The 15,323-nt window shown below is 40.4% G+C and overlaps 1 protein-coding gene across 4 annotated transcripts in view; it reads right to left on the bottom strand.

Moving 5' to 3' along the window:
- Window positions 1-15,323, bottom strand: part of LTBP1 (latent transforming growth factor beta binding protein 1) — a 416,025-nt gene that overhangs the window by 363,382 nt on the left and 37,320 nt on the right. For all 4 annotated transcript variants that reach the window (XM_081264902.1, XM_081264904.1, XM_081264903.1 and 1 more), the window contains exon 3: window positions 818-1,115. In XM_081264902.1, the coding sequence (XP_081121028.1) occupies window positions 818-1,115 (298 nt within the window). The remainder of the gene's footprint in view (window positions 1-817; window positions 1,116-15,323) is intronic.

Raw genomic sequence — 15,323 nt, forward strand, 5'->3', positions numbered from 1 at the left:
ATTCCAAGCAAGTGACTTACACATGAACTGCTAGGTCAGTCCATTTTTAAGAAGGGGACTTCCTGTATTTTACATTCCTAGACAAAGGACAAGTGATAGTTGCAGTAAAATCTGCATCTTATTATCCACGTAGAGCAGCCCATCAGGAGGAGACAATTTGTGTAAGGACCCCACGCGTCCGAAGGGCTGCTTCTCATGCTGCTCACAGAAGGACAGGGATGATCTTTCCTCCCCAGAGTTCTCATCTGAATCAGCACAGTGCTTACTCCCTAACCCTAAGAAAAAAACCACGTTCCATAAATAGAAAGCAAGCTCATTCACCAAAAATGGACCTGCCCTGCGTGGCAACTGGGAGGTAAGCACGGTGTTAAAAGAAGATACACTAAACCTGCTACTGAGGTTAAGGAATTATTTCCTTCCAAGGACTCACATTCATTTGAATACATTCTCTGTACAAAGCTGTGTTCCTACCTTTCCCATTATCTTTAAAAAGTAATCATAGTTTGTCTTGCTCAAATTATTACTTCAAAACATTACAGCACAACCCTCTCCCCTTAAAAAAAGAATTTCAAACTCACAACTCTGCCATAGTCAGGCATACTTATTATTCTCTTCCAACACTGGTTATCCTAGTTATTGTTGTGGTTCATACTTACGGTAAATTTGCCCTGCGAAAGCTAAATACACATATCAAATATTTTTAAGAGTCTTGAGGAAAGGAAAGAAAGACATTATTATCCAAGTGATCACTGCAAACTGCAGGAAAAGGAGAGTGATTAAGGTGTCCCTCATCCAGAGGCAAAAACAAAACACTCACTGAGAATGAATCTGCTGGGAGACTCCTACTGAAGGCTTTGGCTTGAGAGTCAAGGTCATCTGGGCCACAGGACTGACTCTTGGTAGAGGGTCTGCCTTCTTAGATGCAGTGTGCTTTACTGCTTGCTCAGGAGGAACCCAAGAGGAGGCAACCCCAGGATTCTGCCCTCCAAAGACTGGTGACGAGGTGTCCTGGGCAACTGTCGTCTCACAGGCTTTGCCCTTGGTCCCCGGTTTACACACACAGAGTTGAGGCCGGAGACACATCCCTCCATTCTGGCATGGCGGAACACAGCTCGCTGCGAAAAGATAATAGGAAACACAGCTTTGACTTCACTAATTTACAGTAGACTTCACTAATTCTTCTCAAGGGTTAACAGTAGCATCCTGATGCTCTTCAATAAAATAGAGCTAACCTTAAGCACTGATGATGATGATGATAATGGTAACAATGATGATGAAGATGAAGACAGCTATGATCTACTAATGGCGGCCTGGGTACCCAGCACCACTCAAACATATACCAACAAATTTGATTCCCCAGAAGCTGATTTTAGAAGATATCTATTGCCCATTTTACAAATGAAGAAACAGACATGAAGGTTCAGTATTTTGCCAAAGATCACAGGATTGTTAGTAAATAGAAGAACTGGGACTCAAACCCAAGTGAGCAGACCCCAAAGCCATTCTGTTAATCATCTTACTACAACAGCCTCCCAGAAACACATCAGAAAACACAAGAAAATCTTTAGAAAATATTCTGATATTATTAAATTGTGTTCTGTGGTTTAAGTTTAAATTTGTTTTTAAATTTCTAAGTTTAAATTCTTTTGCCTAGACTCAAAAAAAAAAAAATTTCCAACCCCCAATAGTGTTCTCCAACAGACTTGCACAGGCCATCAGAGCTTAGAGAGATAATTTTAAATTTTTCAACCCACTCTTTTGACATATGAGAAAACAAAAAGCAGAAAGATGGAGACTCACCCTCTAGGTACCCACTAGTTTACATAATAATCCAGTGGACTGTACACCATCCCTAATTTTATAACAAAAGGCAGCCAAAAAGAAACAACTTCTTCATCTCCTGTTTGCTAAGATGCCTGAACTTTGAATCACCGGACTTTTGGCCAAGCAGTTATAAAGTTAGCAGGGCCATGTGTCATAGGCAAGGTTAGTGGATTTGATCATAGGCAAGATCCCTTGGAGCTTAAATGTTGCCGACTTAAGTTTTATTAGGTAACGCCACAGTTCTCTGGGCATAATCCCTTCAGGCCCCTTCTCTGTTTGTTCAAATACATGTATTATACTACCCTCTCCTATCAGTCCACCTCTGACTTAAGTGCTTAGTCCTAAAGTCACACTACAAAATCTCTCATAGAATTCAAAACCAGATACAGTCCACAAAACAATTACAAAATGTGTAAGGGATGTGAACCACAGGAGACTCAGTTATTAAAAGCCAAATCACCAAAACTTAACCCTGAAATTTTCTATAAAAGAGAAGACACTTCTCCCATCTTACTACAGTATGATTCCAATTAGTTATAAGAAACAATAAGAAATGGCCCTTGAGTGTCAGAAGACCAGTGTGACAAATTGTCAACATGTTAGGAAGGATTCAAAAACAACATTTTAACTGTAGCGAGCTCTCTAGGTGACCTTGGAGTAAGTCAATTAACCTTGCCCCCTGCACCTGTGTGTGTTTGGGGGCATCACAAGGACAGCAGCTGCTTGTTCTAAAATGGTCCCCATATTAGACTTCCAGAATTCAAATTCAAATTCAAAAGCTATGTATTTCCAGAATTCAAGATGCTTTTCTAACTGACCAAGCAAACTCTGCTGCAGGATCTGAGAGACTCTGCTGGGGTCCCTGCTCAGCCATGATTATTTACGGAATGTCACACGAGTGGGAATGAACTCCACCCAAGCAAACAGAAGCGGCCAGGAGCAAGGACGGGGCCACCCTTTCAACACTGTGCTTCTGCCAGAGATCACCCCCCAGGCATTCCCTGTATACATTCCCTTCATGCTTTCAATTAGAAACACGTTTCAGTTTAACATCTGAGAATGATTTCCGCTTCTCCTCCCTCCCAAGGTGTACTGCAAATGTCTACTAATCTACCAGGAAATCTGCACAGAGCAGCCTGCAGAGGCTGGCACCTAGGTAGGTAGATGCCAAGGACTAAAATCATCCAACATGCCACTCAATGTGCCAAGGACATGTGTCTTTAGAAGGATGTAAATGGATTAGAAATGTAAAGGGGAGTCTTTTTTTTTAATTTTTCAAATTCTGCCTGTGGTTATGGGGCAGGGAGGACAGTAATAAAAAGGGGAATAAATACCCAAAATTCACTATTTGCTACTGAAGAAAAAGAACATGCTGTATAATGGAATGGCTATGCCACCCTTCTGCAGGAAATTTCTGAAGAAGAATGAGAAGAGAATTTTCTCTTCCACCTATGCCACCCAGACTCAGGCAGGATGCCCCTGGAGCATGCAGAATGCCCCTGGAGCATGCAGATGAATAGGGTTTGGCTTGAACTGGGGCACAGGTGACAGAAGCCCTAAGTGCCAAGACAAGCCCCTTATCTGACGAGAGCGCAAAACTCATGTCCTCCAATCACACCATTTTTCCTGCAATCTTTGCCCCCCAGGCCATAGTGCTACTTACAGGGCAGAAAGATGGGTGATTCTCAAAGTCAGTGCCCAGACCACCACCACCACCAGCACATTAGGAACACTTTGGAAATACACAGTCCTGGGCTGCTCCAGGGCCATCTAAATCTGAACCTGGAGCCCAACAGTCTGTGAGTCCCCTCCAGGTGACTCAGACGCAGCCTCCAGTTTGAGAATCACTGGCATACAATATTTGGAAACTGATGATCTTCCTCCAGCAGTTTTGAGGACTTATATTTTTATAATTGCGAGTTTAGTGTTTTCACACTAGACTTGCTCTTATTTTATTACATCCTTGGCTATGATAAATGTGTGTGTTTTGTCAGACCCTTTTATTTTTAATGTAAAAGAGGGAATACCTCCTCAATGATCAAATTCCCAGGATCTCTATGGCTCCCTTCCAAAAGTCACATCTACTTTGTGGCCAATGCAAAAATTTGTAGGTATTTACAAGAAAACTGTTATATTATAACTGAGGTGTTGAACTATAAAGAATATTATAAATGATGTCGCAGAAGTACTTTTTAAATGGAGTTTTTCCCTACCAGTTGATTCTGCATATACCTGGTCAGCTGTGTTTAGGCACAATCAGCTGGGGCTACATCAAGGTCTTATGGTGAGGCTGGGCACACACTGCCCAGGCTCATGCTGCCTGTTAGCATCATCTGGGGCATTTTTAAAAACTCCCCAAACCCAGGCCTAACTCCAGATTAATTAAATCAGAGTCTCTGGGGGAGGGTCCCAGGCACTTTTTAAACTCCCAGATGATTGCAACCTTCAGCCAAGTCTGAGAAGCAGTAGTTAGGGAACAAATCCTACCCCAAACCTGCTGACAGGTCTTCCTAAAATGCTCTTTGAATCATGTTTTTTTTCTTTTTTTTTTTTTAAAGAGAGAGTGAGAGAGGAGAGAGAGAGAGAGAGAGAGAGAGAGAGAGAGAGAGAGAGAGAGAGAATTTTTTTAATATTTATTTTTTAGTTCTCGGCGGACACAACATCTTTGTTGGTATGTGGTGCTGAGGATCGAACCCGGGCCGCACGCATACCAGGCGAGCACGCTACCGCTTGAGCCACATCCCCAGCCCAAATGTTTTTTTTTTTTTTCTCAAAAACTTATAATTCATTTTTACTAACCATGGGATAATTTCAAAGTCCTTTACATCTGGACTCAAAACCCCTTTCCACCCTCACTTCTCTTGGTTCACCCCTGCATAAGCGCCCAGGTTCTCTGGAATTCTCGCCTCCTGTCTCTGCACACAGGGTGCCCTGTTCAGGAATACATTGCCCCTCGATTCCAGTCCCCAAGTGCTTTTCTTCTGTGTTTTTCCCAAATGCCTGCCCACCCCTACCAGGATCTTGGCACCATCTGAGCTCCTGTTCCACTTTTATCATCCATTTCACATTCACATGTGCTGTGACATGTTATTCATCTTTTTTTTTTACAGTTATCTCTTATTTACCAACTAGATGATCAAGTGTGAGGTCAATTAAATGGCAGAACGTTCTGTACCTAGGATAGGATTCTGAGATTCATTATTGACTAATTCCAAATGATGCTGGGACTTCAAGGCATGGCCAAGGGAATGGTAGTCAATGACTTTTATTTCATTATATAATAATGTCTACACCTCCAGACTTGGTTTGCATGGTACTCACTCGAACACTCTCCAATCCAAAGCAGATGTTTTTCCAACAAAATTAATATTCAAATATACACTAAAAACACACAAGGTCTGTAGTGAAATTTAACAGTATATGACAGTTACTTATTATAGAAACAGTTTCAGAAGCCCATTTCCAATGTGTTCCAGAAGAACTCGGAAGGGGGAACAAACTGGTTAAAGACAAAGAGAAAAGAACATCATAACTAACTGGTAGGAGCCGTGACAGGTTACTAAACCTCCAATACAGAAGCACTTTGAGGGAGCTAGCCTGAGAAGTTCAGTGAAACAGAAAAAAAGAGAGAGCTTCTGAGAAATACTGTTTGTGGACATGAAAAAGAAAAGGAAGGGGAAGCCCAACAATTAATTCAGAGGACAATCCTAGGCCAGGACTTCTGCTCAAGAACCACAGAGAATTAACCCTCTCACTGCCCTCCTCCCTTCCAAACACAAAGCAATGGCAAAATTATAGTTTTACATTTAAAAAAATCATTTTTTATGCTAGTCATGATGGAATAACTGTCGCAAACAAGTCTTCTTGTCATACACAGCAAGAAGGCTGGATGGAAGATAGAAAACATCTGTTTGTAACGCTGGACATCTGGCAACCCAAGACTGATTCCCAAGAGAAAGGAATCCATGAGATGTAGAAGAGCACTCTGTGGACCACAGACCCGGGTGGAGCGCAATGGCTTCGCCCAGCCGAGGAGACAGAGACCTGCTTCAGGAGGCTAAGCAGCTGGAATTGCAGGGCTGAGTACTGGGGAGAAGGGACCTGCACGCAGAGGCAGAGGCAGCCCAAAACCTGCAAAGCATCTCCATGAGTCTCTGCCTGATTCGAAGCTGCAGAGGCACTGGGTGAGATCCGGCAACCACCACCCAGGACCTGTGAGCTGCAAATTCCCAGAGCTACTCCAGGGCACAGGCCCAATTCTGAACAGCTGGGGTCATGACACGTAGGAGAGGGCCCAGAAGTAACCACCTTTCCAAAGCATAGTATTACTTCAAAATCAGACAAGAACAGTGCCAAGAAAGAGAATGAACACACAAAATTAAAATTACAAATACAGGTGGAAAATATCCACGTAAAATATTAGTAAATTGGATATATCAGTATTTAACAGAAAAGCAAGCAGAATTTATCCCAGAAATACAAACATGTCTCTAATCTTAGCAGATATATCAGTGTAATTCCCCATGTTAAAAAAGCAGATGAGAATTCAACTCAAGGAATGCAGAAAAAGCTTCCAATAAAATTCATCACTTATGCATGATAACAAATAAGAACTATTAGCCAACTATAAATACAAAGGGCCTTCCTGATAAACAGTATCTACAGCAAACCCCACAAAAAAAACCCACAGCAAATATTACGATAGCAAATATTACAAAGTGTGTAGAAGAATCCCTGTCAAAGTTGAAAACAAATCTAAATACTCATAATAACCTCTAATAGTCCATGTGGCATTGTAGGTCCCAGGCAACAGTACACAACAAGGAAAATAAAAGGCCTAAGTGCTAGAAAGGAAAACACAAATGTATCCTTAGGTGTAATTCTCCTAATTTTCTACATATTTACCAAAAAAGCCTACAATTATAGCTGATTTAAAAAAAAAAAAAAAAGGTCAGCAAGGTTCCCACCTACTGGATTACTGGATTAGCCTAGAAAAATGAATATTATTCCTGTAACAATGAATATGCAATTAAATGTATGTAGTGGGGGGAAAAAAAAGACACAATTCCCAAGGGCAACACTAATTATAGGTATCTAACATAAATCTAACAAAAGATATTCAAGACTTTCAAAAGAAATTACAAAGCATTTAAGCACAAAAAAAATCTGAATAAATACCAAGGTATAGTGTATGTGGATTATAAGATTTAATTCTGACAGACACAAATATCTCCAAATCTTTCTATAAATTTGAATTCCAATTAAAATCTTAATGACTTTCTCAGAAAAATTAACAAGCCAATCCTAAAATCAATAATGGCACACTGACAGGCTAAGAAGGATCAAAACAATGCCAAAAAAAAAAAAAAAAAAAGATCATGGGGAAAATCTTCCCTGCCAAATATTAAGATCTATTATGAAGTTAAAACGATTTAACTTCATTTCAACTCATAGTTCACATATAGAGAACCATTTTTCATGTCTCTCATTGTACACAAGTAGAGTCACACCATTGGTGTCTTCATACATGTACTTAGGGTAATAATGTCCATCTCATGCCAACATCTTTCCTGCCCCCATGCCCCTCCCTTGCCCTCTCTTCCCTTTGCCCTATCTAAAGTTCCTCCCTTCCTCCACACAAGGTACTGACAAAAAGTCTGTTTCCATCAAGTGTTAGCAAAGATGTAGGGAAATGGGAACATTTATATACTACTCTATCCACCTCTGCAAAAAGCAATGTGGCAGAATCTAGTAGTCATCATGTGAAAATGTCAATTTCAATTTGAGGCCAGCATGTGCTCAAAAAGACATACACAGGAATATTCACCTGGATACGATGACAAATTTGGGCACCGGTCAGTGAAAATAAGAACAAACCGTCGTGTGTTCACACAGTAGTTAAAATCATGATCCAGGTCTGTACCAAGCAACATGGAGAGATCTTGACAAAAATGCTGGCTGAGGAAAGAAAATTATAGGATGCTACTTTATAATACTCTTCTCTATACTATAGTAACTGCCCTCACCAATTTAAAAACAATACCATGTGTTTTTACAAATACATATGAAATCAACAAAAGTATAAAAAATATGTACTGAAGCCGCCAAGTTTATGTCAGTAATCACCTCTAGGAAGGAAGCAGAATGATGCAAAGAAAAGATAACACTGTATGAGCATATTTGTTTCTTTAAAAAAATAGGTAGCAAATATGATAAGAAGAAGACATGCATTAACTATGGGCCATAGATACACGGATGGCTACTATTGTATCTCTTGTACTTTTCAACTTTTCAAAATAAAAAAAGAATTCTTTTTTTTAAGTAATCAAATAAAAAGCAAACTGGAAATGGAGAAGAGTTAAACCATGTTGCTCATCACAGGGTGAAGGTGTGATAATGCAATGGGGTCAGCCGAAAGTGGTAGAAAGTGCCACCAAGAAGATGTACCCACGGGGCTTGCAGAAAAACACTGACATGAAGACCCTGCAGATTTGGCAACAAAATCCTGTTCTATTCCGATCTACCAAGCTAGCCATATGAAAACATTCTTTCATCATTTGAAACAGTCAAAATTGAATGTATTCTCAGCTGGGTACAATGGCCCACACCTATAATACCAGTTAGTAGGGAGGCTGAGGCAGAAGGATCATATGCGTTAAAACCCAGCCTCAGCAATTTAGCAAGACCCTAAGCAACTCAGTGAGACCCTGTCTCTAATAAAATATATAGCAGCACAATTCAAAATAGCTAAACTGTGGAACCAACCTAGATGCCCTTCAGTAGATGAATGAATAAAAAAAAAATGTGGCATATATACACAATGGAATATTACTCAGCAATAAAAGAGAATAAAATCAAGGCATTTGCAGGTAAATGGTTGGAGTTATAGAAGATAATACTAAGTGAAGTTAGCCAATCCCAAAAAAACAAATGCCGAATGTTTTCTTTGATATAAGGAGGCTGATTCATAGTGGGATAGGGAGAGAGAGCATGGGAGGAACAGACAAACTATAGATAAGGCAGAGGGGTTGGAGGGGAAGAAAAGGGATATGGGGTGATTAATGATGGTGTAATATGGTGATCATTATTATCCAAAGTACAGGTATGAAGACACAAATTGGTGTGAGTATACTATGTATACAACCAGAGATATGAAAAACTGTGCCCTATGTATGTAATAAGAATTCTAATGCATTCTGCTGTCATATATAAATAAAAAAGGGGGGTGACTGAGGATATGGCTCAGTGGTTAAGCACTCCTGGGTTCAATCACTGGTACCAAAAAAAAAAATGAGTTAATTCTCTACTTTTTGCCCCAAATGATAAACAATCTCAGATTTCTTCCCCATTTGAATCTACTCCAGTTTGACAAGTTGATCCGAAAGTTGTTTAAAACTTCAGTGACTGTATTTTTAGGAAGCAACCCATGCCCTAAAGCTCAGCCTCCATCGCTTTTAATTCTAAAAACGTAACCCTCGGTTATATTTAAAACTTGTCCCAGCCCACACAGCGCAAACAGAGTGACTCTCTGCCCTTTGCCTTTCTCTCCAAACAAGTTGAAGCATGTCTACCACATGTGTCCTGGGGCGAAATGTGAGTCGAGCTGTGTCTTCCATGATCAGAGACAGCAGGTGAGAAACGGCTCTGCTGTGCGGGTCTTCACAGCAATGCCCAGCTGCCCTTTGAAGTTACTCAATAACAAGAGAGTGATATCAGATCACAGGAGACAGAGCATGAGGTCACACAATTGCATCTACTGTCCGCTCCTTGTAGCAAACCTAAATAAACGTTGTACTTGTGCTGTAGCTGTCTCTGGTCAGCTTCCTCCAAAACCCCCATGGAGAAAAACAAATTGTTCATTATTCCAGAAGACTGGACGGAAAAGGCATTGTGATATTTTGGTAGTTTTTTCTCCCGGAATAATGAAGAATTCCACATTTGTGAATTTTCTAGATAGGCCAACTATGCCCATCAAGTGCCAATGCGCTGGATAACCTTTATGGGGTTTTGATCATTATGAAAATCCATTTGAAATACTTTAGGGGTATGGGGGTGTATGGGGGTGTTTACTTTCATTGTTCTTTTTCCTCTAAATCAGACTTTCTACCACTTTTTCCTAGACCTTTTGCTTTTCTAATCTACAGTAATGATTTCACCAAGCAAATGGCTGAGCACAGCATGAATTACATAGAATACACATCACAAAGGTCCTGTGCAGAAGCTTGTGGCTCTATGCAGGAGTTTAAGGCCTTTATGTCAAGTGCTCAGCCCCCATCTGCCTAATTCTCCAAGATCTGTGTTCTGGAAGGCTGAGGTTCTCTAAGCCTGAGCACAGCAGGAGTATTACCATGTGATTTAATTTAAAGTAGGCGGTCAGCTGGGGCCAAACAAGATGCCATCAATAACTGTAAAATCACTCACAGAATATAACATAATTAAATCATGTCATGTAATGAAAAACAACCAGCAATTTTTCTGGATTCTGTTTCTGGCCCTTTTACAAAGTTTCTCTTTTTTTTTTTTTTAAGTCACAGAAAGTTAATGAAAAAAAAAAGAAAACAAAGTTAAAGATCTACAGTTAAGACTATATAAACATTGAATATTTAAACATTGAATATTTAATTCTAAAAATAGCAAAAGTAAGAAGGGAAAAATAAACCAGAAAAAAATATTTCAGAAAATGCTATTCTATAGAAGAAAATTAATAAAGTTGCCTTTAACAAAGTAAGACCAAAATCAAAAAAGAAAAAAAGGACTAAAAAGACAGTTAAAATAAAGAAAAATGCAATTAGTAAATAAATATGTAGACTAATGTCCATATTCATGAAGTCATCCAAAGAAATACAACCTAAAAACAAGAAGATACCTTATGACTACTTGATTTTTTAAAAAAACATGTAAAAATATTAATACAAATTGCTACCAGAGTAGGAGTAAAATGATACAAGCCTTTTAGAAAGCATTTTAACCATATGCTCCTAATATTTCAGTAGCCTAATTTCCAGAAATGCATCCCAATAATCAAAAAGGAAACAATTATGCACATATACATGTCCAGGCATCCACAGCAGCATACCAACAAAAAAATTTCAAAAGAACCACACAGGTGGAGCAAAATATGGTGTTTTATACCCATTCAAAATTAAAATTACAAACTTTTATGCACTAAAGATATTATATTAAATTTCTTCTGGGATGTGTACAAGGCATATATGAAACATAAATGAATTTTACGTTTAGACTTGTATTCAGTTCCCAGGATGTATCATTATGTATATGCAAACATTCCAAAATCTGAAAAATTCCAAAATCCAAAACATTTTTGGTCGTAGATATTTTGGGTTAAGGGATACTCACCCTGTACACAAACTTAACTAAAAGCCTAATTTTGGAGGACACTCTTGGAGCCAAGAGCTGAGTCTCAGTCAATGACAGGAGCTGGGCTTCAATCACAGGCAGCTGATTCAAATGAGGCAAAATGCCAAGCTGGACCAATTAAGCTGTCTCTGTACCTCACTTCTGCTTTCTGTCCACAAAGGCTGCCTGCCCGTGTTGCAGACAGTTCTTAGAAGTTGTGCTGATTCTGAGGACTGTCTGATTTGCAAATCATTCTTCGCACAATTAAACTTAACTAAGTTGAACTCATCTGTTTTGATTTTAACACTAACAGCAGTATAATTGTACTTCATGTATGCACGTTAGTAAGTACACGGGTGGATGGGGAATACAAGTGTTTGGCAAATCTTAGATTTTACAGGCTAAACTATTATCACAAGGACAGTATTGTTATATCTGATATCCTTATAGCTCATTGGAAGGAAGAGAATATATTCCCAAATAATTCATCTTTAAATTTGTTTTAGTACCATCTATGTTATCTTCATTCTTTATGCACACATTGAGGCTCTACTTAAATACTAGCATTATGCCAAGAACTGAGGATAAAAAGATGGAGGCAAATTTCTTGATCTGAAGATCAGAGTCCAATAGAGAAGGCAAAAAAAAAATAAAGTTATAAGGGGAAAAATGTTATAGGGGAAAAAACATGTTGCAATAAGGAAGGTTTAGAAGGAGAAATGAGGGGCCCTAAGTGGACAATCAACCAATATTTGTTAATTACTATATTCAAGAGATCAAAAAGGATACAAAGAATCATTAGAAATGGTTTGCTTCCTTGAGGAGCTACTACCTAGTTGAAGACAGAAAATCTAAAACTGTAACCATCCACCAACCTGCCCAAGCGCATCTGTAGGAGCAGGCAGGGGTGAGATGGCGCTGGGCTCTGGGGAGCACAGGTCTGAGTCTGAGGCCAACCTCACTCCCCCACCCCCAGCTCTGTGCCCTTGGGCAAGTTGCCAAGTTTTCGCCTTAGTCAGCCATTCAACAAAACACTCTGCCCTGGGGGTAGAACTGGAGACAGGAAAACATCCTCTCTGTCCTATGAAGCTCACAGCCCAGCCTAGAGGACCAAGCAAGAAGTGACCACAACTATGAGGAGGCTTTCTGAAAGAGAACAGTGTGTAATGAGCTGCAGCAGGGCTTAGGGCATTAGAGAAGACCTAAGACTCTGAACTTAACAAAGAGACCCGAGACACAAGAGAAATAACATATAGATCTGGCCTCAGAACATGAGGCCAAAAATTAGTGGTTAAAAACTGCAAAAGTATCCAGGGGTGGTGGCACACACCTATAACCCCAGCTACTGAGGAGGCTGGGGCAGGAGGATCACCCACTGGAGGCCAGTCTATATAACTTAGTTAAGAACCTGTAGCATCAATCTGCAAAGCAGTATGAAGATTCCTTAGAAAACTTGGAACAGAACCACCATTTGACTCAGCCTATACCCAAAGGACTACAGCATACTGTGGTGACGCAGCCACTTCAATGTTTACAGCAGCACAATTCACAATTGCTAAACTGTGGAACCAGCCTAGATGCCTTTCAATAGATAAATGGATAAAGAAACTGTGGTTCATATACACAATGGAATATTACTCGGTATTAAAAGAGAATAAAAATGTGGAATTTGCAGATAAATGGATGGAGTTGGAAAACATCATGCTAAGTGAAATAAGTGAATCCCAAAAAAGCAGGGGCCAAATGTTTTCTCTGATAAGTGGATGCTAATCCATACGAGGGGGAGGGGAGTGAAGGAACTTTGGATGAGGCAAAGGAAGTGGGGGGAGGGGTAAGATGATAGAATGAGATGGACATCATTACCCCAGGTACCTGTATGAATGATATGATGAATGATGTGACTCTACTTCATATACAACCAGAGAAGCAAAAAATTCTGCTCCATTTGTGTACAATGAATTGAAGAGTTTCCTACTGTCATGTATAACTGATTAGAACTTAAAAAAAAAAAAAAGAAGATCCTGTTGCAAAAAAAAAAAAATCTTTTTAATTTTTAAAGGGCTGGGGATGTAGCTCAGGGGTAGAGCACTTGCTTAGCATGAACAAGGCTGTGGGTTTATCCCCAGGAGCAAAAAAATCCTGCCACAAAATGATTAAAGATTTATGTTTCATAAGAGATCAGGGTGGGGAGCAGAATAATATTCTTACAAATATGTGTAAGTATAAATTAGTTTTGGATGCCTCTAAACATTATATAAAAGAGATTTAAATTTATGGGGGAAATGTGTCTAATAATCTGGTATAGTGTGGTTTAGCGTGACCACCAGAACACTATTCTGTAAAATGGAAACCCACATTGATGCCCACCATATTGGTTTGCCAGGGCTGCCATGACAAAGTACCAAGGACAGAGTGACTCAATAATGAGAGTTAGTTTTTTACAATTCTTGAAGCTAGACATCCAAGGTCAAGCTGCCAGCAGGCTTGGTCTCTTCTGAGACCTCACTCCTTGGCTTGTATATGGCCATCTTCTCCCTGTCTTCCCTCAGTCTTTCCTCTGTGTCTGTCTTTGTCCAAATTTCTTCTTATAAAGTCCCCAGTCATATTAAACCAAGGCCACCCCAGTGAACTCACATTAACTTAACTACCTCTCTAAAGACCCTGTTCCAAACACAGTCACATTCTGAGGTCCTGGGGACTAGGACTTTGCTGTGATTTAAACACGGTTGGAGTGTGTCTGCCAAAGGTTCACATGTGGGAAGCTTGGTCCTCAGGGTGACACTGAGACTCAGCAGACCCTTTAAGGGGTGGAGCCTGGAAGGAGGTCATTAAGTCATGGGGGGGGGGGCATCACCCTAGAAGGGAAGTTCTCTTAGAACCTTCCTCAGTTCCCGCAAGAGCTCCTCCCTGCTCTCTGTCCCTGTCATACCTGCACCATGAGGCCTTTTGCCAGAGACCAAACAAATGGGGCCACCCAATCTTAGACTTTCAGTCTTCGAAACCATGAGCCAAATAAACCTCTTTTCCTTATACATTACTCGGCCTCAGCTTTCTGTTACAGCAACCCCAAAATGGACTACCATGGACTCCAACATGGATTTGGGGGCAAATAATTCTGCCCCTAACATCTACCATCACCATTCAGAATGTTCTGGTCAATTGGGGGTAATATGTAGAAGAAAGTGTGCAGTGAGACAATCTCACTGTGGAGGGGGGTGTGCACTGGCACAGATGTTCTGAAAAACAGTGGGCCATCTTTTAGGATTAAGCCCTAAAAACAAACATCCCGTGTGTCTTATCATTCCTAAAGCAGGAAATTTTATGTCCACTGCAGTATTACAAGTAAAGTAGAGGTAAAAGTTAGAATCGTCCTGCCCATAAAACAAATAGAGAAGAGAAAAAAAATCACAGAATGTGATAGTGTGTAAAAGCAATGTTTAAAAAGACTTTCAATGACATGAAATAATGCTTATGATGCAAAAAAAAAAAAAAAGTTTCCTACTTCCTCTTGAACTCACTCCAATCAGCCTTGGCCACCCACCTTTCCACTGATTCTGACATCGTCAGAGTCGTCAGGGGCCCTGAGACTGGCAGATCCAGCGAGGGTTCTAGTCCTCTCCTGGCCCAGTGGGTCTGTCCGTCTCTCCTTCCTCACTTCCTCCTTGGCTGCTGAGGTTGCACCTACCTCCTCTTTCCTACCATACCGCCAGCTGTTTCAGTCTCTTCTGGCTCTTCTCTCTCATCCCCGCCTCTAAACACTGAGACTTCCCAGTCTGGCTTGCTCTGTGGACACCTTGCTGGGTGCTCTCATTCAATGCCATGGCTTTGATTTCCATCAAGACTGTGCCCAAGCCAGGCATGTGGCACATGCCTGTAATCCCAGCAACTCAGGAGGCTGAGGTAGGAGGATCACAAGTTGGAGGCCAGCCTCAGTAACACAGCAAAGCCTTAAGCAACTTATCAAGACCCCGTCTCAAAATAAAAAATAATAATAATAAAAAGGACTGGGGGTGTTGCTCAGTGGTTAAGTACCCCTGGGTTCCATCCCCAGTATCAAGGGGAAAAAAAAAAAAAGACTGTGCTCAAATTTAGATGTCTGGCCTTGTCCTCTTCTCTGAAGTCCAGATTTCCAGGTCCAGCTG

The sequence above is a fragment of the Spermophilus citellus genome (assembly GCF_964194105.1).
Source record: "Spermophilus citellus genome assembly, chromosome: 13".
NCBI lineage: Eukaryota > Metazoa > Chordata > Mammalia > Rodentia > Sciuridae > Spermophilus > Spermophilus citellus.